The sequence below is a fragment of the Mustela nigripes genome, chromosome 14 (genome assembly GCF_022355385.1).
Source record: "Mustela nigripes isolate SB6536 chromosome 14, MUSNIG.SB6536, whole genome shotgun sequence".
NCBI classification, from domain to species: domain Eukaryota; kingdom Metazoa; phylum Chordata; class Mammalia; order Carnivora; family Mustelidae; genus Mustela; species Mustela nigripes.
Genome location: NC_081570.1, coordinates 19638947 through 19664402, shown reverse-complemented (window position 1 = coordinate 19664402; position 25456 = coordinate 19638947). Strand labels below are relative to the sequence as shown.

The window sequence follows — 25456 nt, the reverse complement described above, 5'->3', positions numbered from 1 at the left end:
AGGTGCTCGGAGACTGCTCGGACTACCTGCCCATTCAACGGAAGAGGAGACTGAACCGCCAGCGTCGGTCTACCCTGCCAGCGTCGGTCTACCCTGCCCGCCTCACTTAGCCAGACCAGGCTGAGCACCGCTTGGAGGGCGTAGACACAGCGCGCGAGCCAGGCCTCGGGCCCCCCACCCCTACCCCGCCGCCACCCTCGGCGCCCAGGGCGGGGCCTCTGCCCAGGTGCGCGGCGGCGGCGGCGGCGGCGGCGGCGGCGGCAGAGCTTCGCGGAGGCAGGAAGTGTGTCCCCAGCGGCGGCCCGTGCCGCGCTCCCGCGAGACGCTCACCTGCGCTCCAGGTGAGCGGCGAAGGGGGCGGGGGGAGGGGCCGAGCCGAAGGCGGCTCACCTGGCGGGACAGGTAAGCCCCGCGCGGGCCCGTGGGGGCGCGAAGCACGGCGGCACTGGTGTGGAGAGACCCCTGAGGCTGCGCCTGGGCGGGGGAGGGTCCCGGGACCAGTTCCTCGGGCGCCACCCTCCCACTTCCGGGGTGTGCGGGCCCGGCCTGGGAGCGGCCCGAGCGGGCGCCGGGGCTGGGCGGGCAGAGTGGGGTGGGAGGGCCGCGGTCGCCCTCAGGGCTCCGCTGGCTGGGGGAAAGATGTCAGGTGGGGAGAGGGGCTGCGTCTGCCCGCGGGCGGAGGGCCGCTGCAGCTGGAGAGGATGGTGCTCGCCCCGAGGGCCCTGCTGGTGTAGGGGCTGTGCTGATCCGAGGGGCAGTGCCGGGGTCTGGTTCTCCCGTGCCTCGCGAGTAGGTGTCCCCGGATGCCGGAGTCACAGGCTGAGCCTTCGGGGCAGGAAATAGAGGGTGCGGGGACGCCGGGTGCGAGAGTAGAAGGCTGTTTCTCCGAGCAGGGCTGGGGTGCCCCTCTCGGTGGGCTGTGCTAGACTGGGCTAGGGTACAGGGGTGGGGCCTGTCCTGGGGACCTTGGGAGGAGGGGAATAGTACAGAGACTGACCCGTGTGTGTGTTCTCAGGGACTAGGGAAGGGGGAAGACCATCAAGAGAAGTTTGCTGAGGGTGGGTTAGGACCTTTTGACTCTGAGGAAGATCCGTGCAGCGACTTGGGGCGCCCAGCTTCCAAGCCCCTCCCACCCCATGCACCGCACCAAGTAGCCTGCACAGAATAACTCGTTTAAACCTCAGCAGTGGCCCAGGAAGATACTCCTCTTTTCCCTTGTTAAAGAGGAGAAGACTGAGGCCCAGAGTCTTGCTCCAGGCCACAGTAGGAGCGGGGGCCCTGCCTTCACTCAACCAAGTGACCAGTGTTCCTAGGGCTGGGGGGGGTGGGGACAGCAGCAGTTAGGGGAAGATAGAACCTGAAAAAAATGGGCTGAGATTGACTTCAGGAGGTTTCTGGACCTAGAGGGGGAAACTGAGAGGAGCTATTGTCCTTACCCTAGGTCTTGCTCCCCACTTCCCTCTGTCTCACCCCATTCCAGGTATGTGGCACAAAACAAAGTACATGGGCTCCAGAGTCTGGCAGACCACAGCACAAATCCTGTTCCATCCCTTTCCAGCTCGGTGTCTCTGGGCAAGTCACTTCTGAGCTTCTGCTTCCTGATCTGTAAAGTGGAGATACACTACTTCCTGAGCAGGTGTGACTGTTAGGTAAAGTGAAAGTCCTCTTGGGTCGGAGCCTGTTTCTGGCCCATTCCCTGCCATTTCCCCAGCATTTAGCACAGTGCTGGACACATGGTAGTGTTCAATAAATATTTGGTGGGTGAATTTAATGAATAGTAGCAAATCCTTAAGCCTTGGAGGTAGAGAAGGAGTGACCCAGACCATCATCAGTAACCCCTTGATGTTTTTAGAAACCCCAGGTCGCCCAGAGCTCAGTGTGGTTCAAACAATGTAGAGACACCCAACCTCCTCATCCAAGGCCTGAGCCTAGAAGACTCAGGGCTTCCTCTGTGGTCTCCATGGGTTCAGACTTGTCCATGGAGCTGGCAGCTGGCCAGCTTGCCCCCTTCCTCCCAAGTAATAGATGGGATGAGGTAGTGGGTAAGAATCTGGGCCAGGCTGCTTGGGTACAAATAGTTGTGTGACTTGAACAATTTATTTAACTTATCTGGGCCTCGGTGTATAGTAACAACAACAACAATAATACCTACAAATAAGGTTGTAAGAATTGGTGTTTTTTTTTTTTTAAGATTTTATTTATTTATTTGACAGAGAAATCACAAGTAGGCAGAGAGAGGAGGGAAGCAAGCTCCCTGCTGAGCAGAGAGCCTGATATGGGGCTCGATCACAGCACCCTGAGATCATGACCTGTGCCGAAGGCAGAGGCTTAACCCACTGAGCGATCCAGGTGCCCCAAGAATTGGTTTAATACATTCACAGCACATAGAACAATGTAAGCCATCAATAATTAACTCATTCACTAGAATGCAGATTTAGGTCTGCAGATTAGGTAATTTTGTCTCTTTTACCACTGTATCCACCAAATCTAGAACAATGCCTGGCATTCAGTAGGCCTCGCTAAGTATTTGTTAATTAAGTGAATGAATGATTCCATACTCATCCCCCAAGGCAAAGGTTTTAAACCACTGGCCTGTCTGGATCATGAGGGACTTCCAAGTCACCTGTTAGAGTCTCTGTGTACACACTTTTGGAGAGGGGATCTCATCCTTCTTCCCTGAGCCTGCTGCTACTCCTAGTCTGGTCAGCCTAGAGCCTAAGTCCTTTTTCTTCCTACCCAATGGTCCTGATTCTACTCCGAGGTGACACAGAATGTGTGAGTCCCCTGAAGCACTTACTGTACCCAACCCTGTTCCAACACCGAGCCAGAAAGCAGTCAGACACAGTCACAGTCCCTGCCCCTTGGGGTCATATAGGCTTATCTTCAAACAGTGGGTTCAAGGCCAACCCAGCTGACAGAGCCCAGCAGAAAGCTGTGGGGAGAAGGGCTCCCATCTGCTTGGGGAGTTGGAGGGGTCTTGGAGAAGGAGTGAAGAATGGGGTCAGGGGAGTGAATTCTATAATGGCAGGAATAAAGAACTCCTGTATCCTCTTACCAGCTGCCCTGGCTAGCATTCCTTCCTCCCTCCCTTACTTTCTTGAGACATATGCATCTTCTGATTTTCTTGGGAAACTTTTGAGATTAGCTTGTTGACATGTGTATACTTACTGAGACTAAGAACGTTGTCTTATAAAACCGTAGTAATCAAATTCAGGAAATTTAACATTGGCATATTACTGTAATATACAGTCTACTTCCAAATTTTACCACTTATCCACATTATCCAGTATCCAATTTCTCCTCTTGATCCAGGATCCAATCCATGATCATACATTGCATTTGGTTGTCATTCCCTTAAGTTGGACTTGTCTGACATCTCTTCATGATTACGTTCAGGTTATGCATTTGGGGTAGAAGTACTTCTTAAGTGATGTGGTTTCCTTCTTAGTGCCGAGTACCAGGAGGCACAGGATGTCAGTTCATCCCTTTACTGAGGATTGTTAACTTTCGTCGTTTGATTACAGTGGAATATGCCAGGTTTCACCAGATTTTTAAAGTTCTCCCTGGCTGCAGCAAGTAGAAGGGAATGTAGGTGGCCAGAACGGGAGCCTTGATAGTACCTGGGTGAGAGATGATTTAAAGAAGTGGCATTTATTTGTCCAAAGCACATTGTCTGTTTGAGCCACAATTGGGACTAGAACACAGATCTCCTGATGTCTACTCCTAGGCTCCTCACACATCACCAGTTCTGGGACCCCAGTGCCATTAAATCAGGGATAAACAGATAAAGAATCAGTGTTGCAAAAAATCCAAGTTGTTGTATGGCAAATCCCTACATGGGATCAAGAACCTTCCACACATGACTACATAAGGTTCCCTGACTCCCTTAGGCATAGTTATTCATTCCCAAAATGCCTCATATAACCTACATGTCCCATCTTAGGAGATTTTAAGCATCTGTTTTTCCTACAAAACTATGAGTGAATCACAAGAACAGGGTCTGTAGTTTATTCATCTGTGTATGGTTTTTTTTTTTTTTAAAGATTTTATTTATTTAAGAGAGATAGAGAGAGCACAGCAGGGGGAGCAGCAGGCAGAGGGAGAGGGAGAAGCAGGCTCACTAAGCAGGGAGCAGATGTGGCGCTTGACCCCAGGACTATGGGACCATGACCTGAGCCAAAGGCAGATCATCCGTGGTTTTACAGTGCCTAACGTGGGGCCGGGCTCCGTGATTATGGAATGAATGAAGTCTTCACTCTGAGCTTGCTAGCAACCAAGTCAAGAAGGAAAAGAAAGTGTATTTTGTGGCTTGGCTTTCTTGTCTAATCAAAGGAAGCAAAAGAATGCTTGGTGTTAAATATTGCTAGCAGAGCAAATCTCACCCGGACTGAAACATTGACAGGGGATCTATCACATTCCCATGACTGATTTGAAGGCAGAGGGGAAGGGAAGGTAGTGATGGTCAGGTTCACAGGGGAAGCATGTGTTGAGAGCCTCAGAGACTCTGTTGGGTGGGATTACCAACAGAGGGGATAAACTGAGGGAGACCATTCCCCGGAAAGGGAGATCTCTGGAGATTTTTCTTTTCATGTGGTAAAATGTACATTATATAAAATTTGCCACTTAAAATGTTTTTTTACCACGTTAACCATTCAGTTCTGCAGCATTAAACACATTCACATTGTTGGGTATTGTTTGACCACCGCTATCATCCATCTCCAGAACATTTTCGTCTTCCTAAAGTGGAAATCTACCCATTACACAGTAACTTCCCATTTGCCCCTGCCTTCAGCCCCTGGCAACCACTGTTTTACTTTCTTGTCCTAAGAATTTGTTCTAGATATTTCATATAAGTGGGACCATACAATATGTGTCCTTTGTGTCAGGTTTCTTTCCTTTAGCATAATGTCTCAGAGCTCATCGGTGTTGTGGCACATATCAGTCTCACTCCTTTTTAGGGCTGAATAATACTCCATTGTAAGTATATGTGGCATTTTGTTTATTCATACATCTGTCAGTGAACATATGGGTGGTTCCTACCTTTTGCCTATTGCAAATAATGCTGCTGTGTGGACACTGGCATGCAAATGTCTGTTTCGGTTCCTGCTTTCCGTCCTTTTGGGGGACTGCAGGCAGGGATGGCGGGCCCACGTGGCAGTCCTGTGTCTGATTTTTGGAGGCACTGCTGTGCTGTCTGCTACAGCCACACCATTCTCCAAGGGCTCCTCCATCCCCACGTCTCCAGTGCCTTTCATTTTCTGCTTTTTCAATGGTAGCCACCCCACTACATCCCTGGGTGTGAAATCTCAGGACACTTTAAAAATTTTTTTAAATTTTTATTTAAATTCAATTAATTAACATGTAATGTATTTTTCATTTCAGAGGTAAAGGTCAGTGATTCATCAGTCTTATATAATACACAGGACATCTTTTTAAAAGATTGATTTATTTATTTGAGAGGATGGCAGAGGGAGAGGGAGAGAGAATCCCAAGCCGACTGTGCACTGAGCATGGAGCCTGACATGGGGCTTGATCCCAGGACCCTGAGATCATGACCTGAGCAGAAATCAAGAGTCAGACGCTTAACTGACTGAGCCACCCAGGTGCCCTGTCCCAGGAAATTTTGAAATGTAGGTTAGACCAGAGACAGAATTTCTTCTTTGGAGAGGGAGGGACGCTAGGTGAGGGTTCCTGGGCCTAACTGCACCCTTGAATGTGACTCCTTCCTGGCCTCTCCTCCCTAGGTGCCTGGCTGCAACAAATCATGCAATGAGCCATGCCCCGCCCTGGACACCCCCGCCCATCATCTGGGCCCCCACGCTTGGGACCCTGGGAGCGGCCAACAGAACTATGCGTGGAGACTTTTGATGAGCCATCCCAACCCCCACCAACCCGCCGCACCCGCAGGCCAGACCCCAAGGACCCTGGCCACCATGGGCCCGAGAGCCTTACCTTCATCTCCAGCTCTCCTGAGTCTGCTGCTGAGCCCCCGGCCTGCTGCCTGCCCTGGAGACCGTGGGTGTGGGACTGGTGCCGGGCTGCCTTCTGCTTCCGCCGCTGCCGGAGTTGCCTCCAGCGATGCGGGGCCTGCATGCGGGGCTGCAGCCTCTGCTTGTCTGCTGGCGACTCCCCTGAGGGGACTGCTGAAGCCAGCTGGGCCAAAGAACACAATGGAGTACCCCCCAGCCCCGATCGTGCACCTCCCAGCCGGCGGGACGGCCAGCGGCTCAAGTCAACCATGGGTAGCAGTTTCAGCTACCCTGATGTCAAGCTCAAAGGCATCCCTGTGTATCCCTACCGCAGTACCACCTCCCCAGCCCCTGATGCGGACTCCTGCTGCAAGGAGCCACTGGCTGAACCCCCACCCATGCGGCACAGCCTGCCTAGCACCCTCGCCAGCAGCCCTCGTGGCTCCGAAGAGTACTACTCTTTCCATGAGTCGGACCTGGACCTGCCTGAGATAGGAAGCGGCTCCATGTCCAGCCGAGAGATCGATGTGCTCATCTTCAAGAAGCTGACCGAGTTATTCAGTGTACACCAGATTGACGAGCTGGCCAAGTGCACATCAGACACTGTGTTCCTGGAGAAGACCAGTAAGATCTCGGACCTTATCAGCAGCATCACCCAGGACTACCACCTGGATGAGCAGGATGCCGAGGGCCGCCTGGTTCGCGGCATCATTCGCATCAGTACCCGCAAGAGCCGAGCCCGCCCGCAGACCACAGAGGGCCGCTCCGTGCGGGGTGCAGCCCCTGCTGCTGCCCCTGACAGTGGCCACGAGACCATGGTGGGCTCAGGGCTCAGCCAGGATGGTAGGTGGGGTTCCCTGTGGCTGAGGGACAGAGTGGAGGAGACTCTGGCCAAGGGAGGGCTACACTGGGTGGTTGGCCACTGTGGGTCCACCCTCGGCCAGTCCCTGCTCTCCTTTGTCCTCTCATGTCCCCTAAGAGACTCCTCTGTCCCCTGGTACAAGCTGCCGGAGTTTGCAGGCCTAGCCTGGTTAACAGATCCAGGATCCCATATGAATTTAGACCTGGGCCCTGGCCTAACCAAATCCCCCACCCAGACACCACTACACACACGCACATGCACACGCATACACATATGCTAGTTGTGTCTTTGTTTTAAACATTGTTTCTCAAGCCCGGCCCAGGTGTAGATGATCCCTCCCTCATCAGGCTGGGAGCTAAAGTTGGGGTTAGGGTTGAAAGGATGTGATAATGACCACTGCCCCCTCCTGTTCCCTCCCTAGAACTCACAGTGCAGATCTCCCAGGAGACCACTGCAGATGTCATCGCCAGGAGGCTGAGGCCTTATGGAGCCCCAGGTTTGGTCCTGACCTGATGAGTACAGAGAGGAAACTGCCCTCGGGCCTCCCCTCCACGCCCCCCCCACCCCTGCCATGGCCCTCTCCCAGCTTCCTCTGGGGATGCGTGGGGATGGGATCAGAAAGGAACCAGAAGCCTGAGCAGCCTAGACCCCATCCTGATCCTACAAGCTGGCTTCAAGGGTTCACCTGGGAGATATTCAGGGGGCAGGTGCCCAGAAGTTGCATCTGAGCCCCTCCGCCAGTCACTGGGGAGGACAGTGTAGGGCAGAGGCCATGCACTGGAGCTGAAAAGGCACCCTGTGTGCCATCTACTGCTGCCGCTGTAGTTTTCAGAGACCCCAGGAGTGGGGTCATTCCCCTTTGACAGACAGCAAGGCTGGGACTCAGAGAGGTCAAGAACCTGAGTGGGATCCAGTCAGGATTGGACTGAGATCAGACTGACCCACGCTTGAGTCCTACTCCGCTCCTTGACAGGCTTCTCCCTGTCCGTGGGACCTGGATGAGCTCCTTCCCTCTCTTAAGCCTCTGTTTCCTCTTCCCTTCCCCTCAGGATACCCAGCCAGCCACGATTCATCCTTCCAGGGCACAGACACAGACTCGTCAGGAGCACCGCTGCTCCAGGTGTACTGCTAACCCTTCTGGGAGAAGTAGAGCCCACAGCCAGAAGAGGGGAAGCAGGCCCCCCCTTTGGAGGAGGCTGGGTCCCCTGGCCCCTCCCATTTCAGCTGACTGGTTCCTGGACCATGTGCATTTCACTGAGCGACGGGTGCCCACATCACCCTGGATCCCTCGCTGGCCTGACCCCTGCCTGGGCCTGTTCCTTCCTGCCCACGGTCTTCAGGCAGCCTGGATCATGAAAGGCAAAGACTTAGAGGAGTTACCTTCTGGGACTGAATCCCAGCTCTACCATAACCAGTCAAGCAAACTCCCCTCTCCCCAGGATGAGGGTAGCACGTGAGAGGGTGACAGTTCAAAGCAGCTTATCTTAAATGGATTGGGTTGGGGGGCAGGCAGGGCCTCTTGTCTCAAATTCTGTGGGCAGTGCCCACTCCACGTTTTCTATTGGTTCTTGGCTTATGTTCTATATGCTAACATGACAGTAGTTTCAAGTACAAAGATAGTAGATGACTGCCTGGACATCTCGGCTGTGATAATGCTCTTTCTGTCCAATCTGCTTGACCGATACACAGAGCAAGAGACAGGATAGAGTGCCCAGCCTGCCTTAGTGTTGTGGGGTCAAAGTCAGAAGGCTAAAATGAGACCAAGAATGTCCACTTCTCAGGTTCACTGAATTCCAGTGAGCCAGTTTCTATAGTTTACGTACCTGAGAAAGGTCTGACAAGTGGTTTCTGTCATTGTTCAGAGGTTCTTCTAGGTAGGCCTACCCGGACCCCTCGGTTCACCCAGTTCACCGCCTACAGCCTGGCCTGCTTCTCGCCATCCCTGCAGTTGCCCCAAATCCTTGAGGATGGGTCAGCCCCCTCCCAGCCTCAAATGAGGCTGCTTCCACCTCTCCCTGGTTCTGATAGAGCACTGCAATCTACTGGGACCTTCTTGACCTTCCCAGTAACCCTGGAGTGGGGTCAGGACTAGGAGGCTGGGGCTCAGAGGGGTCAAGGAACTTGTCACACAGCTAGTAACTGGCCCTGGACCTGAAAGCTGGCCTCTTAGCAGTTCTGCCCCAAAGCTGGCAAGCTGACCTGCTTGAGGCAGAAGATGGTCCCCGTTTGGACACAAGCCCAACTGGGTTCAGAAAAATCCTACTTAGCTATTCCTCGCATGCAGGAGTGTCTGTCCTCAGCAGTGAGCACAGAGCAGGCCCACAAGCCCATTCTTGGCTGAACGAATTAGGTGCCCACGATCCCTACCTACTCACCTATAGCTCCCATACCTTACCTTTTTATTGTCCCCACAGGCCCTTTTGGGAAGTGACAATTAGACAAACTACTTATCCAGCTCCCTATCAGACACACAGGATGGTCCCCTTGGGGTCTGTGAAAAGGCCCCAGTGCTAGTGACAAAACTGGCCCCTTGCTTTCAGCTCTATCATGCATGTCAAGGCCTCCCCAAGACTCAGAATGTCCACAGTGAGAAATGGTCTTAGAGATGAAAATGGAATCAAGTCCAGTTGGTCTTAAATTTTGCTGAGTGATGTACCCCTTTAAGAATATGACAATATATTCTGGTCTGTGTAACCAGAAAAACTCACTTTTGCTCTGTCACACACAGACTAAAAAGCCTTGTTTTAATTCTCCCTTTAAGTAATGAAAAACAGCCCCAGAGAGGTCTAAGGCCTTGCTCTAGGTCACATGGCAGAATCTGGGCTAGAAGCCAAGCCCCCAACAGCAGCAAGAAGAGAGGCCTGTTCCCTGGGGAAAGGCCAGAGGGAAGAAGAGACACAGGCGGAGTAAATAGTTTTAATGTGTAACAGCAGGCCAACCGGGGAAGGTAAGACACCCCCCAACAAGGCCCCAGCCCTTCTCCCATGATGCCCTAGGACCAGTGTGCCTGAGCCAGTCCCATGCCTGCCCCAACCCCGAGGCCCCCAAGTCCCAGAGGAGGGTAGGAAAAGAGGGTAGATGGCTGGGGGCTCAGCCCCAAGAGTTCAGGGAAGCAAACACAGGGCCTAGTTGAATTTGGCCTTGGAAAAATCCATCTCCGGATGCTGATCCATGAACCTGGGAAGGGAAAGGAGGAAGAAGGTAAAACAGGCCATCCAGTCCTGTGAAGTTAGCCCCTTTCTCCCAGCCCCTCAACATCAGGTCTAATTTCTTTAGAACCCTGAGCAACTTGGAGCCAGGCCCGACAGTGGTAGGGCCTCAGGATCTTCTGTAGGTGGCAATGACTGTGTTACCCCTTCCTTCCCAGAGGTACCTTTGCCCTCGAGATGACCTCAGAAAGTGATTAGGGTAGGCAAGCTGCGGCTATAAATCCATAAACTTGGCTGGCTCAACCCAGAAGCGAAAAGGCAACTCCTGTCTCCTACTCAACGACCCACTGACTGTCACCCAGGTCCAGGCCCAACACGGACCTCTCCCAAGCCCACCCCCATCTCTGCCTTGCTCACTTCTTCAGAATCTCCTGCTTTTTCTGCTCATCCGAGGTGGGCAGCCCCATGGACTTCTGCCTCTGGTCGTACATCATCTTTTCCACCATGCTGCGGGTCTCACTGTCCAAGTCTGACAACTAAAGGCAGGCAGAAACAGGGACAGGTGAAGCTCTGGGACCACCTATGCCCTCCCGCCCCCCACAACCAGCCACAGCTCACCTTGGAGTTCTCAGGGTTGATCTTCTTGGTATTGATCTCAGGGTCACTGGACACTAAGCGGCTCCACCACTCCATCTTGTTGATCTGTGAGGAGGGGAACCACCGGGGGACTGGAGGTCGCTCCCTCTGTGCCCTAGGATCCACCCCTCAACCTTTCCAGGACCCAACTCGCTCCCATCCACATCCTGCACCAGGGACCCACAAAGACCTGTGTAGTGACCTAGGGTGAAGATGGGCAAGGCCTCTCCCCTCCCCAGTGGCTGGGGGAAATGGACGAGACGGTCACAGATCAGCGTCATTGGGGCAAAAATCAAGCACGGGGAGCTACTCATCCAGGGCAGAGAGCGAGAAGTTAGAGCGGCACCTGGGCTGGGCCAGAGGGACACACAGTACACCTAATGAAAAAGCAGGGCAGGGATTCCAGCTGGGAGGATAAACAAGTACAAGGGAACAGAGAGGTGACAGAGAGGCAGGTAGGCTAGGCCAGGCCTTAGGGAAGCCTTCCTGGGACCCATGACACTTTAGAGAGACATTTATTTACATTACGTGTACTGCCCCATCTCTGAGGGGAATGACCATGACCGGAGTCCTTCCGAGGACAACTCGCTACATTTTGTCCCCTGCTCTCTCCCCAGCATTTAGAACACTCTGGCATGTAGTAGGTATTCATGTATTCGCTGAACTGAATGCATGTACAAACCAAAGGAAGATGGTTTGGTCCCAAAGAATTTCCATCTTGATTCCACCCCTACCTAGAGAGAGGGGGCTGGCAGATCTCTTGAGCTGCCCTTTTCCTGACTCTAAAATGGGACAGACCTATATTAAAAATCTTGGGCAGACTAAACATGTCCGCCAGACTCCCTCATATGGTCCCCAGGTGAAATGAGCAGACACCCGCCCTCCTTTTTCCATCAAGACGCAGAGGAGACCAGGCCGTTCGCACCTTCTCCAGATGCACTGTCACCACCTTGCCGTCCTCGATGAGCCACGAGCTCTCCTCCACCTTCACCTCGTTGTACAGCTCCCCGTCAATGACTGCCGGCTGTCCCTTGAGGCCCACCCGCAGGTGCCGCCGATGGATGTCCACTACCACATCCTTTCCCTTCAGCCGGAAGTTCACACGGAAGGGCAAGGCCAGCTGCACGAGGCAGGAGAAGTCAGAAGGAGCCCCAGGCTGGCTCCCTAACCTCCCAATCCTCACCCCAGTCACTCACGTCCAGCTCGGACAAGGTCTGCGTCCAGCGGTAATTGGGCAAGTCGGCCCCGTTGCCAAGGTTAGGCTTCAGTTTCCCTTTGTCTTTCTCGTCCTCCTCCTCCTCGTCCTCCTCAGCCTCCTGCTCACAGTTGGGGTGCTCAGTTACTTACCTGACACAGACTGCACCCCACTGAGCCAGGCCCAGGGCTGGCACTAGGCATACAGCCGCAAGATAAAACAGACCCAGTCCCTGCCCACTCCATGGCCCACTGAGAGCCACTGGTTACAAAATGGTTCTGATCTCTGCCTGAGAGGAGCAGCAGGCCATGTGACAAAGGACACAGCTGGGGAACAGGGACAGTCAGAGATGGACCCATAGAACCTAGCTCGAGATTCAAGCCAAGGGACTTGGAAAGAAAGCCCAGCCCAGAACAGGTCACAGGGTAGCCATGAGCATGGCGGTTCTAAAACAAAACCAGGCTGCCCGACGATCAATTCTCTTCTGTCTGTAGGGCTGAGACACCAAGTGTCAGACCAGAAACTCTGGAGAGCCAAATCAATGTCCCAAGGATTGTTTGGGAAGCTGGACTTGTGTCAGAGGGAGGAACCCTGAGGGGTATATCCCCCAGATGTATCAGAGTAGTCCCCCCCCCAACAGGGCCAGGCTGGGCACACAGACCCCAGCCCAACCCAAATGATACCTGTCCAGGCACTGCCCTCTGGCTCTTGGGCTTTCCTACCAAGGCTTTAAGGCCAGCGGATTGTTTCTTTTAAACCTGGTCCTGTGGTCCAATGTCTATGAGCGGGATCTGAAACTTTGGGGAGGACCCCCAAAGCTAAGGGAGAGGGTATAGGGGGAGTCAGGCATTCCAGAGACAGAGAAAGGCCAGAAAGTGCCAGGAAGTTCCCAAGCTGACGAGCCTCAGGCACCCCCTATGCCTCTCACCTGCTTCCCCGGGGAGCCGAGACTGCCGTTCTTGAGTTGGGCCTCGTGATTCTCTGCATCCTTTTTCTGTGGCGAAAGGCACAGCAGTTGGCAAGAGAATCCTTGCTGCCAGTGCCCACGGAGAGGGCGTCAGGGATGGGGAGGCCCGCGCATACCTGGTCAATCTCCAGCTGCAGCCTCTCTGCCTCCTCATCAGTCAGCTCCTTGATCTGGGGCCCAGAGCTCTCAGACTTGGCCTCCTTGGCCAGCCTGGCTGCCCGCTCGGCCTTCTCCCGCCGGTCAGTCTCTTGCCGAGCTCTCTTCTCCCGCCGGGCCTTCTGTGCCAGCTGATTATGGTGGTTGAAGGTCTGTGTGATGAGCTGGGGAAGGGAGAGAAGGCGATGAGGCACTGGAGCTCTGGCTGGTGGCCCAACGCCTGGAATTCAGTCCCACCTCTATGCACTGGATGCCTGGGCACGGCACTGTACTCGACCTCGGTTCCTCATTTATAAAATGGGGATCACACTGTACACACCGGTCTCAGAGCTGTTATGAGAATACCTGCAAGTCCCTGACGGGATAAATAGTGGCTATTTAAAAAAACAGTCTAGGGGCGCCTGGATGGCTCAGTTGGCTAAGTGTCTGCCTTCGGCTTAGGTCATGATCCTGGGGGTCCTGGGATGAGCTCAGCAGGAAGCCTCCTTCTCCCTCTCCTTGTGCCTGCCGCTCTCCCTGCTTGTGCACTCACTCACTCTCTCTCTGTCAAATAAATAAAATCTTTAAAAAAACAAAACAGGGGCGCCTGAGTGGCTCAGTGGGTTAGGCCTCTGCCTTCAGCTCAGGTCATGATCTCAGGGTCCTGGGATCCAGCCCCACACTGGGCTCTCTGCTCAGTGGGGAGCCTGCTCCCCACACCCCGCCTCTCTGCCTACTTGTGACCTCTCTTTCTGTTAAATAAATAATCTTTTAAAATTAATTAATTAATTAATTAAAAAAAAAAAAACACAACAAGAAAATCAGTCTAGTGACTAAAAACACAGACAGGGAAGGCGGACAGGCTGCGTTCTCAACCAGGCTACTGTATTTTTGGCAAAGGACCTAGCCTGGAAGCGCTTCAGACTTCTCATCTGCTTGGAGTCCCTCCTGACAGAGCTGGGCTGTTAGAAGCTGAACTCCTGAGCTCGCAGCCCCGCGCAGTCCCGCTCACTGCTCTCTTCCCCGCACACCATCTCCAGGACAGCAGACCCAGCACCGCCTCCCCAGCACTGCCCCGACCTGCCATATCAGCAGGGAACCAGGGAGAGCTTTCTTTTCTTCTTTTTTTTTAAAAAATATTTTATTTATTTGACAGAGAGATCACAAGTAGGCAGAGAGGCAGGCCCCCTGCCGAGCAGAGAGCCCGATGTGGGGCTCGATCCCAGGACTCTGGGATCATGACCTGAGCTGAAGGCAGAGGTTTTAACCCACTGAGCCACCCAGGTGCCCCCAGGGAGAGCTTTCTTGAGCAAAGAGGCTAGAACCTGCCCTCAGCCTGCAAGCTATCAGTATCGAATCCCTCCTCTTCCACTGTGCCTCCCCAGAACGCTTCCAACTCACATCCGGCTGCCACTGTCACTATCTGGCTGTGCAGCCTTGGACCAGCAAAGGACTCGGACAGCTTTTAAGCCCCGATCTTCTCACCTGTCATGAGGATCGAACACGACAGACGCTTACAGAGGCTGGCCCGGTCCCGGCCAAATCACAGCCACATTCAAAGTGTTAGCTTCCCAACATCCCTTGCCTGACTCAGGCTAACCCAGTGTCAGCGGGTTAGGGGTGGAACAAGTACATTCCATGCTATTAAAAAAAATGGGAGATGGCTCACCTGTTAATACCGACCGGTCTCCAAATGTGGTTCCACTCCAGACCTACTGAATCTGGGGTAGGGCTCAGCATCCTATTTTGTTTGTTTGTTTGAAGATTTATTTATTTGAGCGAGAGCGTGCACACAAGCACGCGAGCATAGGTAGGAGGCCGGGGGGAGATAGGCAGAGGGAGAGAGAATCCTGAAGCAGACTCCCCACTGAGCACGGAAACTGACGGAGGAGCCAGAGTTCCCATCCCAGGAGCCAGAGTTCCAGACCTGAGCAGAAATCAAGCGTTGGCCGGGCTACTTAACTGAGAGCCACCCAGGCACCCTGACAGTCTGTATTTTTAACAAGCCCTCCTGCCCACGTCTCAAGCAGACCAGAAGAGTCATACCTAGACAGCAGGTCCCAGACCACTCCTACCTCTGTGACCCTGAGGTCATCACTCTGTGCTTCTATTTCATTATTTTCAAAAAGCAATCTTGCATAAGCTGTTCTTTGCCTAGAACGTCCTTGTCCCTACTCCCAGGTCATCCGGCCATCTCCTGCTCACCCTCTAGGACCAGCTCCAGTGTCCTCAGAGCCGCACCTCCTTACCTTCAGCAGGCCCAGGACACACCCAACTCAGGAGACCCAACCGTGTCTACCCACACACCTGGAACAGGCCTTGCAGGGCACTCACCACAGGATCAGTGGTCAATTTACCATCTTCCAAACATCTCTGAGCCAGAGTGGGAGGGAGGGAAGGGTCTCCAAGAGCTGAGAGGCCTGCATGGGGCTCAGGGTCACCAAAGTCACCCATGGGCTCCTAGACCTAGGTTCTGGCAAATGTCCCATGGCTTCTCATTCATTTGGTGCCAATTCCTCTTGTTACCTCGGAACTCCCAACTTCATGCCATACTGGGGTAGTTCCATCCTCTGCAAGGCTAACAGGCACCAAAAGCATCCCCTAAATCAAATGGGTTGACAAAATGGAGCACATGTGAAACAGAAATGAGTCACCCGAAGGCCATTCTGCTGTCAATAGAATCAGTCATGAGACAATTACGCCAGCGGAGGCTGTTCCACCACAGGGCCTTGGTCCCAAATCCCTAATCGGGAAGACCTTGAACTCAAGCCATTTGCCAACCAGTGGTCATAGGGAGGCAGGCGCAGGGCCCTCCCCTCTCCCAGCTCCAGTGAATCATGTTACATCCCATTTGTCCTGTTCCTTCCTAACTCCTGGAGGTTAGGTGAGGGCAGAGCTGAACCACCAGGCACAGTCAAGGCCAATCACAGCAGACTCTGACCCCTCCTCCCAATCTCCTCCTACCAGCTTTACCCAGGCCCAGGCCCAGGCAGAGACCCCTGAGGGCATGCAGCCTACTCTGCGATGCCAACTGGCAGGCTGTCGCAGAGCCAAGCATCGGTCACTGGACACATCTTCGGGAACCACAGCCCAGCAGAGTGGGGAAGGGATGAGGACAGTTGTACTAGCTCTAGAAGACAGGCCCCATACCCAAACACAGGCTTTCCCTGACCTAGGCTAGGTGATCGGGGAGTAAAGAGTGGTTCCCCCCAGCCTGGCCAGGAGAGACAGGGAGATATTAAACCTGAACGTGGCAAGGGGTGGGGGGGCAGGGTGTGTGTGTGTGTGTATAACACACACGAGAGACAACACACTTCTGTTCTAGAACTTCATATGAATGACCTCATTCAATAAGTACTCTTAAATGTGTGTCTTCCTTTAATAGGCTGACCAATATTCCACTAGATCAATTACACATATACATGACACTCTTTACTCATCCATCAGCAGAAGCTTGAACTGCTTCCACCTCTCAGCTCTTGTGCACAGTGCTGCTGTGAACATGGGTGTACAAATCTCTCAAGAACCTGCTCTCAGTTCTTTTGGGTATGTACCTAGAAGCCAGATCACTGGACCATACAGTAGTTTTATTTTTAATTTTTGAGGAAGCACCATGCTGTTTCCCATAGCAGTTGTACCATTTTGTATTCCCATCAATAATGCACAAATGTGCCAATTTCTCTGCACCCTTGCCAATACGTGGGATTTTTCTGGTTGTTTTTTTTTAAATAGAAGCCATCCTAATGGGTGTGAAGTGATATTTCAGCATGGCTGATTTGTTATTTCCCTGATTAGTGATGTTGAGCATCTTTTATAATAAAAAATTGGGGAGCACCTGGGTAACTCAGTGGATTAAGATGTTGCCTTCAGCTCAGCTTATGATCTCAGGGTCCTGGGATCGAGTCCTGCATCAGGCTCCTTGGTCAGCAGGGAGCCTGCTTCCCTGCCCTCCCCCTAACCTGCCTCTCTGCCTCCTTGTGATCTCTGTCAAATAAATAAAATCCAAAATAAAAATAAAAATAAAAAAATTTTAAAGGGGCGCCTGGGTGGCTCGGTGGGTTAAGCCACTGCCTTCGGCTCGGGTCATGATCTCAGGGTCCTGGGATCAAGTCCCGCATCGGGTTCTCTGCTCCGCAGGGAGCCTGCTTCCTCCTCTCTCTCTGCCTGCCTCTCTGCCTACTTGTGATCTCTGTGTCAAATGAATAAATAAAATCTTTAAAAAAAAAAAAAATTTAAAGAGCCACAATAATTCACTTTTACCAGAAATATCTGAAGATTACCCTATTTTCCACATCCCTGTAAGCAATGCTTTTAGTGGGTCTTTTTATGCTTTCATCAGCTTGGCCGGAAAAAAAGGGAATCTCACTATTTCTTCTAGATTTCCTAGATTACTAGGAAATATGCTCTGGGTCTTCTCCTCTTGGAATTGCCTAACTTTCTGCTTATCCTTTTCTTGTCAATTTATAAGCTCCTGCATATTAAATTAGTCATTAAATTTTCTGTCCTCTGTAGTGAACATTTTTTCTAAATCTGTTTTCCAATTAACTTTATATGTCCCTTTTGCCAGACACACACAGTTTTCAACGTTTGAAGAGGCAACAAGCTACCTTTTCTTTTATAGCTTCCAGGTTTCTAATTTTGCAAGGCCTCTCCCACACAAGATCATATGGTTTTCTAACTTTCCTTACCGGACTCTTCTTGGTCTGCAATTTATTTTTACATATGAGTAAAACAGATGGTATACTTGTAGTTCTTTACAGATAAATAGCCAGTTGTAGCAGCAACGACATATTCAATCATTCTTTGCCTACAGAACTGAATTACTACATCAGACGTGTACTGAATTCTCATATGCTAGACTTTTTCTAGGTTCTCTATTCTAATTCACTGTCCCACTTTTCTCTTCCTATGTCAATAACATACTGATTTCATCATTATGGCTTTCCTCAAATCCACAATCCCTTATCCTGAATTCCTAGCCCCCAAAGCTATAAAAACCATGAAAAGTGTTTTTGGACTTACCAGTCTGTGGCCTGAAGGTATTTATAGTCCTCCTATCTCCCACTTGGTATGAATATTGATACATATTTCTCTACAGAAATACTAATGCTTCATTACAGGATGCCTCTAACTCACGTAGCATATGCTACATACATTACTGCACTGTAACAAATTACTCTGTGTATAGTATATGTCTTGTATCACTTCCTAAAATCCAAAGAATTCCAAATCCCAAAATACATCTGGCCCCAAGAGGTTCAAAAAAAGGAGCACGGGGGTGCCTGGGTGGCTCAGTCAGTTAAGCATCTCTCTTCGGCTCAGGTCATGATCCCAGGATTGAGCTTCACACTGGGGAACAGGGAGCCTGCTTTCTCCCTCTCCCTGCCACTGCCCCACCTTGTGCTTTCTCTTTCCCTCTCGCTGTCAAATAAATACAATCTTTGAAAAAAAAAAAAAAAAAGACCATGAACTTGGTGCGCCTGGGCAGCTCAGCTGGTTGGGAGTAGAATTCTTGATTACAGCTCAGGTCATGATCTTGGGGTCACAAGATCAAGCCCCGCATCAGGTTCCCCACTGAGTAGGGAGTCTGCTTCTCTACCTCTTCCTCTCCGCCCTCTGTCCCTTCCTTCGTGCACTCTCTTTCTCTCAAATAAATAAATCTTAAAAAAACACACCATGGGGATGCCTGTGTGGGTGGCTCAGTTGGTTGGGCAGCTGCCTTCCACTCAGGTCATGATCCCATCCTCCTGGGATCAAGTCCCAAATCGGGTTCCTTGCTCCGCAGGGAGCCTGCTTCTCCCTCTGCCTCTGCCTGCCACTCTGCCTGTGCTCACTCTCTCTGTCAAATAAATAAAATCTTTCAAAAAAAAAACCACCAAACACACCATAAACTTGTATACTCAAACACCAGCCACTTTATCCACATGACCTCTTTTTACCCTCACAACAGCCCTATGAGAGAAGGATTAAGACCACTTTACAGGGGCGCTTGGGTGGCTCAGTGGGTTGAGGGCTCTGCTTTCGGCTCAGGTCATGATCCCGGGGTTCTGGGATAGAGCCCTGTGTCGGGCTCTCTGCTCAGCGGGGGGCCTGCTTCCTCCTCTCTCTCTCTCTCTCTCTCTCTGCCTGCCTCTCTGTGATCTCAGTCTGTCAAATAAATATATTTAAAAAAAAAAAAGACCACTTTACAGATAAGAAAATATGATTCACCAATGTCACAAAGTTGCTGGGCAGGGAGGTGGGTGATGGACCAGGGACTGGGATTCTAACTCACATCTGGCTGACTCCAGAGCCCATGCTCCTAACCACTGCACTTGAAAATGATGTAGCTGGTGGCCTGCACACAGTAAGCACGCAATTTAAAAGTTATTGTGTTACAAATGGAGACCAGGTGGGAAGGCTGGACAGGTTTTTGCCTGCCCCTGAGTCTGACCAATTTTCTGGGGAACAGCTTTGGTTCTAAGGAACAAAGAACCAAGGAGCCCCCATCCTAGGTTAGTCCCCACTTAATGCTCACATCCAGCACACATCCAATGTACGGCAGCTACCACCATCCCCAGACTATTTTTTAAAGATTTTCTTTATTTATTTGACAGAGAGAGAGAGAGAGATCACAAGCCAGCAAGAGGCAGGCAGAGAGAAAGGGGGAAGCAGGCTCCCCGCCGAGCAGAGAGCCCGATGTGGGGCCCGATCCCAGAACCCTGAGGTCATGACCCAAGCCAAAGGCAGAGGCCTAACCCACTGTGCCACCGAGGCGCCCCAAGATGCCACTTTTTAAAAAGATTTCATTTATTTGCAGGGGGGCAGAAGGATAGGGAGAGAGAGTCTGTAGAGCAGACTCCTAGCTGAGCACAGAGCTCAATGTGGGCTCCATCTCATGACCCCGAGATCACGATCCAAGCCAAATCCAAGAGTCGTGGACACTTAACCAAAGGAGCCACTCAGGCGCCCCAATACCTCTTCTTTGTATCACTCACCTCTCTCCCTTCATGCAGCTACCTCTTACTCATCCTTCAAACTTCAAGCACCACTGCCTCAGAAAGTCTCCCTTGAACCCCCATCCTAGGTTAGTCCGCACTTAACGCTCCCAGGGCTTTTCCCTAACTCCCATGACTTACATGTTTTGGGGGCAGGGGCAAGGTGCTGCACCGTGAGATCCATGAAAACAAAAACCGCATCTGTATTCACCTCTGTAATCCCAAAGGAGCTGGTATAATACCTACCACAAACAAAGCATTAAGTGTCTGATAAATATTCATTGAATGAATGACTATTAGAAGGCAGTCTTGGCCACTGAAAAACAGGAGGTGCTGAGCTAACACAGAAAGAACATTGGAGCCAGAAGGAGCCTACAGGTAGGTCCTTCTTCCATTTTGCAGACATACAGACTGAAAGAACCACAGTACCAATGGGAAATCAACCAACCCACATAGCTGGGCCAAGATCCCAGGACTCTCCACTCCCAGGCTACTGTGTCCATAACAGAGTAGCCTCAGATCATCAAGACACAGTATAGAACATTCCAGCTTGTCAGATCCCTGAAGCCACAGAAAGCAGTTTGCAAAATGTCTCCTCCTTGTCACCATGTCTCTGTGAGTGAAAACAAGTAACAAGGTCCTAAAAGTCCTTCAGTGAGGTAACATCTTCATGACTTACCAATCTTCAAAAATATAGCTATAACCTAAGGAATCAAAAGGAAGTTCAAGGTCTCAAAGCCTGTAACACAAAACGCAATACCCAAATCTATGAACTTCGGGTCACAGTGCCTGGGAAGATTGGAACTGGATGGCTTTAAGTTTTCCTGCATTTATTTTCTTTTTTTTTTTTTTTTAAATTCATTTGACAGAGATCATGAGTAGGCAGAGAGGCAGGAAGAGAGAGAATGGGAAGCAGGCTCCCTGCTGAGCAGGGAGCCTGATGTGGGGCTCGATCCTAGGACCCTGGGATCACGACCTGAGCTGAAGGCAGAGTCTTTAACCCACTGAGCCACCCAGGCACCCCCTGCATTTATTTTCTAAGCTCAATTTCTAACATGCCCACTCTCATCTCAGCTAATCAGATAAAACCTCCTTGATGCAAAAGGAACCAAGAAGTGTGGTGTCAAGTGCAGAAGGCAGTTTTACAACAGAGTCTGGTTCCAACCCTGGCTCTTCTACAGCTTAGCTCAAGATTTTGGACAAAGTCCCACAGCCTGGATGGCACAGTTGGTAAAGCATCCACTCTTGGTTTCGGCTCAAGTCGTGATCTTAGGGCTGTGAGATCAAGCCTAGAGGCGGGTTCAGCCAGCGAGTCTGCTTAAGACTCTCCCTCACCCTTGGCCCCTCCCCCCAGCTCATACATGTGCATATGTGCACACTTACTCTTGCTCTCAAATAAATAAACCTTTAAAACAAACAAATAAAACAGACAGACAGACTTTGGACAAAGTGCCAAACACTTTGAGCCAATTTCTTCATTTGCAAAATGGGAATAGTAACACCTGCCCTACTGAAGCCACCGAAGGATCATGGGAAATAGGGGTAGGTAAAGCGCCTGGCAAGGAGAAGGGCTTCAGTACATGACAGTTTGCTTCCCTTCTCCAACTCTTCACCCTTGGCATTTTACTCCACTGAAGGTTATTACCATGCCAAGGTAAGATCAGGTGAGCTTTTCTTCTGAAGAAACAGAGGTTCCAAAGGGACCACAGGCTCCAACACTCACCTTCTCTGCCATTCCTTCTTCTCCTCCAACAAAAAAGTCTGTTTTGCGTCGAAGGAAGCTGAAGAAAGTGTTGACAAGCTGAAAGACAGAAGGAAACCGAAGCTGTGGAGATGCCATTATCAGGAACCCCTCAAGTGCACAGAAACCAGATTCTAGTCCAGGAGGGAGCGGACTGGACTGTTTCACCCTGAGCCTCTCATCAGAGGAGACAGCCTCCCCAACAGGCCCGACCTTAGTGACTTCCACTAGGAAGCCCAACCTTATTCAGATCGCCCAAGAGACAGATTTTTCATTTCTCCTGCGTATGTGTACATGCATTTCACATTCTTTGAGGTGCTAGAAACAGCCTAAGGATATAGAATACTCCTCTGCATCCAGGGCTTGAAACACCTAGGCCCGGCTTTCCTTCCAGGTACTAAAAAGTCCATCCAGACTGGCACTGCCTGAGTTACTAGGGCAGAGCCAAAGAGGGGAGCAAATGAAGCCACTTCAAAGGGTAAAACCAACGAACTCTGGCCAGTTAACCAGAGTATTCAAGTGGGTAAGCACATGGGTTTGAGTATCAGACCGATACATATTAGCTGTCATCCTGGGGAAGTTTCTTAACTCTAGAACAGAAATAGCAGCAGGACCCATTTCTAGGAACCTAGTGAGGATCCAGTGAGACACTGGAGGTGAGGGCCTTGAGCAGTGTCCCACCCAGAGCAAGAGACCTCCTGCCAGCATGTACTCCTCACACCTAGGTATGATGAACGGTGGCTTCTTCATCCCCAAAGCTTGGCACCAGATCTGGCTCAGTGCATATGCTCACTAAAACTTCTGCTGAATGAAAAGATCTAGTGGTGACCTAGAATTAGCATATACAAGCCCTTTTATTTACTCAAACAAGTGGTTCTAAGGATGATGCTAGAACTTAATCTTCATGGTTGAATTTCTACTTTTAGATACTTTTTTGATTCACTCAAAAACACACTCCCAAATCCAATTTAGGGTCAACAATTTAGGAGGACGGGGGAAGGAATCTTTACACACATGCAGATTAGTAACTCTGCCCAATTCAAAGGGTTTGGGAGTCCTCGGTTTCCACCCAGACCTGGGTAAAAGAATGGGAATGGAAAGCTCAAAGAAAACATGTTCCCAATGAGATAAAGAATCAGCAATAAACTGTGGAAAGCAAGTGGGCCTAAGGAATGTGGTCCTAAGTCAGGAACACGGTGGGTGATTTTGAGCAAGTTCCTTTGGTTTCTTTTCAGAATGAGAGTTCTTGACAGGCTTTCCTACTTCTAACTTTCCATGTTTTTGGTCCAAAACACCAACTCCATAGAATCTATACCAGTTGGTCTGTGTGTTACTGTGTGGTCAGTATGCACGATTATGCTTTTGAAAAGCTCTTTTCAAGCTCCATCAGGGCAAGGACAGACTTCTGCTCGCATCTATATACCTAGGACCCAGTCCGGGGAGTGTCTGGAACATTACTGACAATTCATTACTGTCCTTCACTTCAAGACACTACTCTCCTCACTACTCAGAAAATACGAGATTCATAGCTCTGTCTCAAAGACAAAGGAACTGAGCCTTGCAGATGTGCAAAGGTCCCTTGTGGGTAGGTGGTGGAAACAAAGTGTGAACCCAGGCTTCCTATTCCCCATTCAAGGCCTGAAAGGACCACGTGCTAACATCATCCCCCCACCTCCACCCCACCCCCCCACACGCACATTCGTCGGCTCGGTCTCAGTCTTGATAGATGCAAATCCCGAAGTCTAGGATGGTTCATCCTAAGAACTGCTCTTCGAGGGCGGCCATCAGAGAGGAAATGAGGCCGGAAGCATGTGTAAGACTGGGGGACCAGCTACGGGGAGCGCTGCGGGATTTCCAGGGCCGCGTTCGGAGACGCAGGAGTTGCGAAGACTCCTTAGCCAAGTCTTAGTCAGTTGCTAAGACTCCAGTGCGGCGCCGGGGGCCCGGGACAGAAGTGCGGTGGGGAGGCCAGACCGGAAGCTGGGACATAGTGGGAATGGAGGAGGATCACAAGAACCCGCGAAGCCCTAGGGTGGATCTCGGCCCCCGAAGGCAGGGAAGTGGAGTGAGGGTGTCTAGGGCCGCGCGGGTGGGCGAGCGCGGCGACACCAGGCCAGGCCGACGCCGCGCGGGCCGTTACCTCCTGCACGCCGCCCTCGTGCTGCTGCGCCATGGCCAGCAACATGCCGTCGAACCGCTCCTCCTCCTGCTCTCCGCCCATCGCGCCTGCCACTAGCCGCGCTCCGAGATCCTAGCACCTCACTCGCGTCCCGCGCTCTCCCGGTTCCTTCGTGTCGTATCCGGCCCAACCGCTCCAGTCGTCCGCCTTCCGCAGCGGAGCCGGAAACACGCACGCGCCGCACCGCCCAGGCCCGCCTTCTCGCCCTCTCTTCCCGCCTCCCTCCCGGCCCGCGACCAGTGACTGCGCGGTAAACAGCCCGCTTCACCCACCATTGGTCGACTCGCTGAGCCAATCGACGAGCGCGTCCAGGGAGGCGGTGGGCGGAGCCCAGGGTCCCGGAGTTTGGCGTGAGTTGCTATGGTCACCAGATGATTGGAGCTTTCCAGAAAATCCTGAGCTACGTTCTGGTGGAGTTGAAAAAAAGGACAAACGGCGCTTCTGCCTCTAGAGTAATTTACCATTTTATTGAACGGTGGAACTGAAAATGTCTTTAGTTATCAACTCCAATGTTTCCATGAGGCAATGGAGGCCCAGAAAGAAGGCTCAAGTCTGAAGGATAGCCTACCTCTGTCATCATCGCCAGGACCAGCTTCTTGGAATTACAAACTGTAGAGTCGCGCGGGCCTCGGTCTTGAAAGCGCTCCGTGCTTGGTTTTAATGTTCTTCTGATGCAGTGCTGAAAATCTTAATTTTTGAACAAGAGACAACACGTTTTGCACTGGGCTCTGCAAATTATGTAATGGTTGCTGTATATGACCTTCACTTTTATTAATGTGGGGGACATGTCCCAGCTATCTAAGGCCAACCCCTCCATGTATGCAGTGAATTTAATCATCTTAGTCTTGTTACTATCCCCCCACTTTGTTTTAATTTAAAATTTCCTGCATCACAAATTTCTTCTGGATCATTCCCTTCAACTTACAAACATGCTCTAATGTCATTCTTTTTTTTTTTTTTTTACTGTTCTGTGACCCCCTTTACTCTTTCTACCACCACAATTTTCAGTTCTCGTTTTCAGCAAAAGCTGAAAACATTGCTATACTTCTCTTTTCCCTTTGTTACCTTCCATCTTTCCTCAGTTTATTCTAATTAGTTATTTCTGAAAAGACTAGCCAAGGGTACAATGACCTTGTGTTGCCAAAGCCCATGGACCACTATTATTTTCTTCAACTTCTCAGCTGCATTTGACTTAGTTTACCCCTTCTAGAAACATTGGGGGGGGGGGCGCCTGGGCGGTTCATTTAGTTAAGCATCTGCGTTTGGCTCAGGTCATGGTCCCAGGGTCCTGGAATTGAGCCCCTGGGTCAGGCTCTCTGCTCAGCAGGGAGTCTGCCTCTCCCTCTACCCGTTTCTCCCTCTCCCTCTGCCTGCTGCTCCTCTTGCTTGTGTGTTCTCTCCCTAGCTACCAAATAAATAAAACCGTAAGAAATAAACACTTCCCCCTAATCACAACTGAAAGAGTGGCCTTACAAGAGGAGGAAGAGATCCCCAGGACATCATAGGTACACAAAGGAAAGGCCATGGGTGACAGCCTTCTGCAAACCCAAGAGAGAGGCTGTGTGAGAAAGCAAACACTTGATCCTGGACTTCCAGCCTCCTGAACTGAGAAAACACATTTCTGTTGCATAAGTCACACTGTCTGG

General features: G+C 51.3%; 2 protein-coding genes across 10 annotated transcripts; one reads left to right on the top strand and one right to left on the bottom strand.

The window, feature by feature from the left end:
- The first annotated feature begins 235 nt into the window (after positions 1-235).
- Positions 236-9641, top strand: KDF1 (keratinocyte differentiation factor 1). Of its 9 annotated transcripts, none has more exons than XM_059376780.1 (5): positions 238-341; positions 1481-1636; positions 5745-6812; positions 7253-7327; positions 7881-9641. In XM_059376780.1, the coding sequence occupies exons 3-5, from the start codon at positions 5777-5779 to the stop codon at positions 7961-7963; spliced, it is 1194 nt and encodes a 397-aa protein (XP_059232763.1). In that variant the 5' UTR covers positions 238-341; positions 1481-1636; positions 5745-5776; the 3' UTR covers positions 7964-9641. The 9 variants fall into 9 exon arrangements, with proteins under 9 accessions (XP_059232764.1, XP_059232763.1, XP_059232760.1 ...); XM_059376777.1 differs by having other exon boundaries at positions 246-402; XM_059376779.1 differs by having other exon boundaries at positions 246-402; positions 1481-1649.
- A 92-nt stretch (positions 9642-9733) lies between these two features.
- NUDC (nuclear distribution C, dynein complex regulator) lies at positions 9734-23986 on the bottom strand. Its single transcript, XM_059376786.1, has 9 exons — positions 23772-23986; positions 21614-21691; positions 12895-13098; positions 12740-12805; positions 11813-11932; positions 11542-11736; positions 10599-10682; positions 10398-10516; positions 9734-10008 (listed from the first exon to the last, which is right to left on the bottom strand). Exons 1-9 carry the CDS (start codon positions 23850-23852, stop codon positions 9957-9959), a joined length of 999 nt encoding a protein of 332 aa, XP_059232769.1. The 5' UTR covers positions 23853-23986; the 3' UTR covers positions 9734-9956.
- Positions 23987-25456: the final 1470 nt, after the last annotated feature.

Bases quoted from the DNA above. Each gene is read 5' to 3' on its own strand.
- KDF1 (XM_059376781.1), top strand. From the start codon at position 5,777: ATGCCCCGCCCTGGACACCCCCGCCCATCATCTGGGCCCCCACGCTTG. The intron at 6,813-7,252 runs GTAGGTGGGGTT...TTCCCTCCCTAG, and splicing joins CTCAGGGCTCAGCCAGGATG to AACTCACAGTGCAGATCTCC. The intron at 7,328-7,880 runs GTTTGGTCCTGA...CCTTCCCCTCAG, and splicing joins GAGGCCTTATGGAGCCCCAG to GATACCCAGCCAGCCACGAT.
- NUDC (XM_059376786.1), bottom strand. From the start codon at position 23,852: ATGGGCGGAGAGCAGGAGGAGGAGCGGTTCGACGGCATGTTGCTGGCC. The intron at 21,692-23,771 runs GTAACGGCCCGC...TCTGTCTTTCAG, and splicing joins ACGAGGGCGGCGTGCAGGAG to CTTGTCAACACTTTCTTCAG. The intron at 10,517-10,598 runs GTGAGCTGTGGC...GCCTGCCTTTAG, and splicing joins TCAACCCTGAGAACTCCAAG to TTGTCAGACTTGGACAGTGA.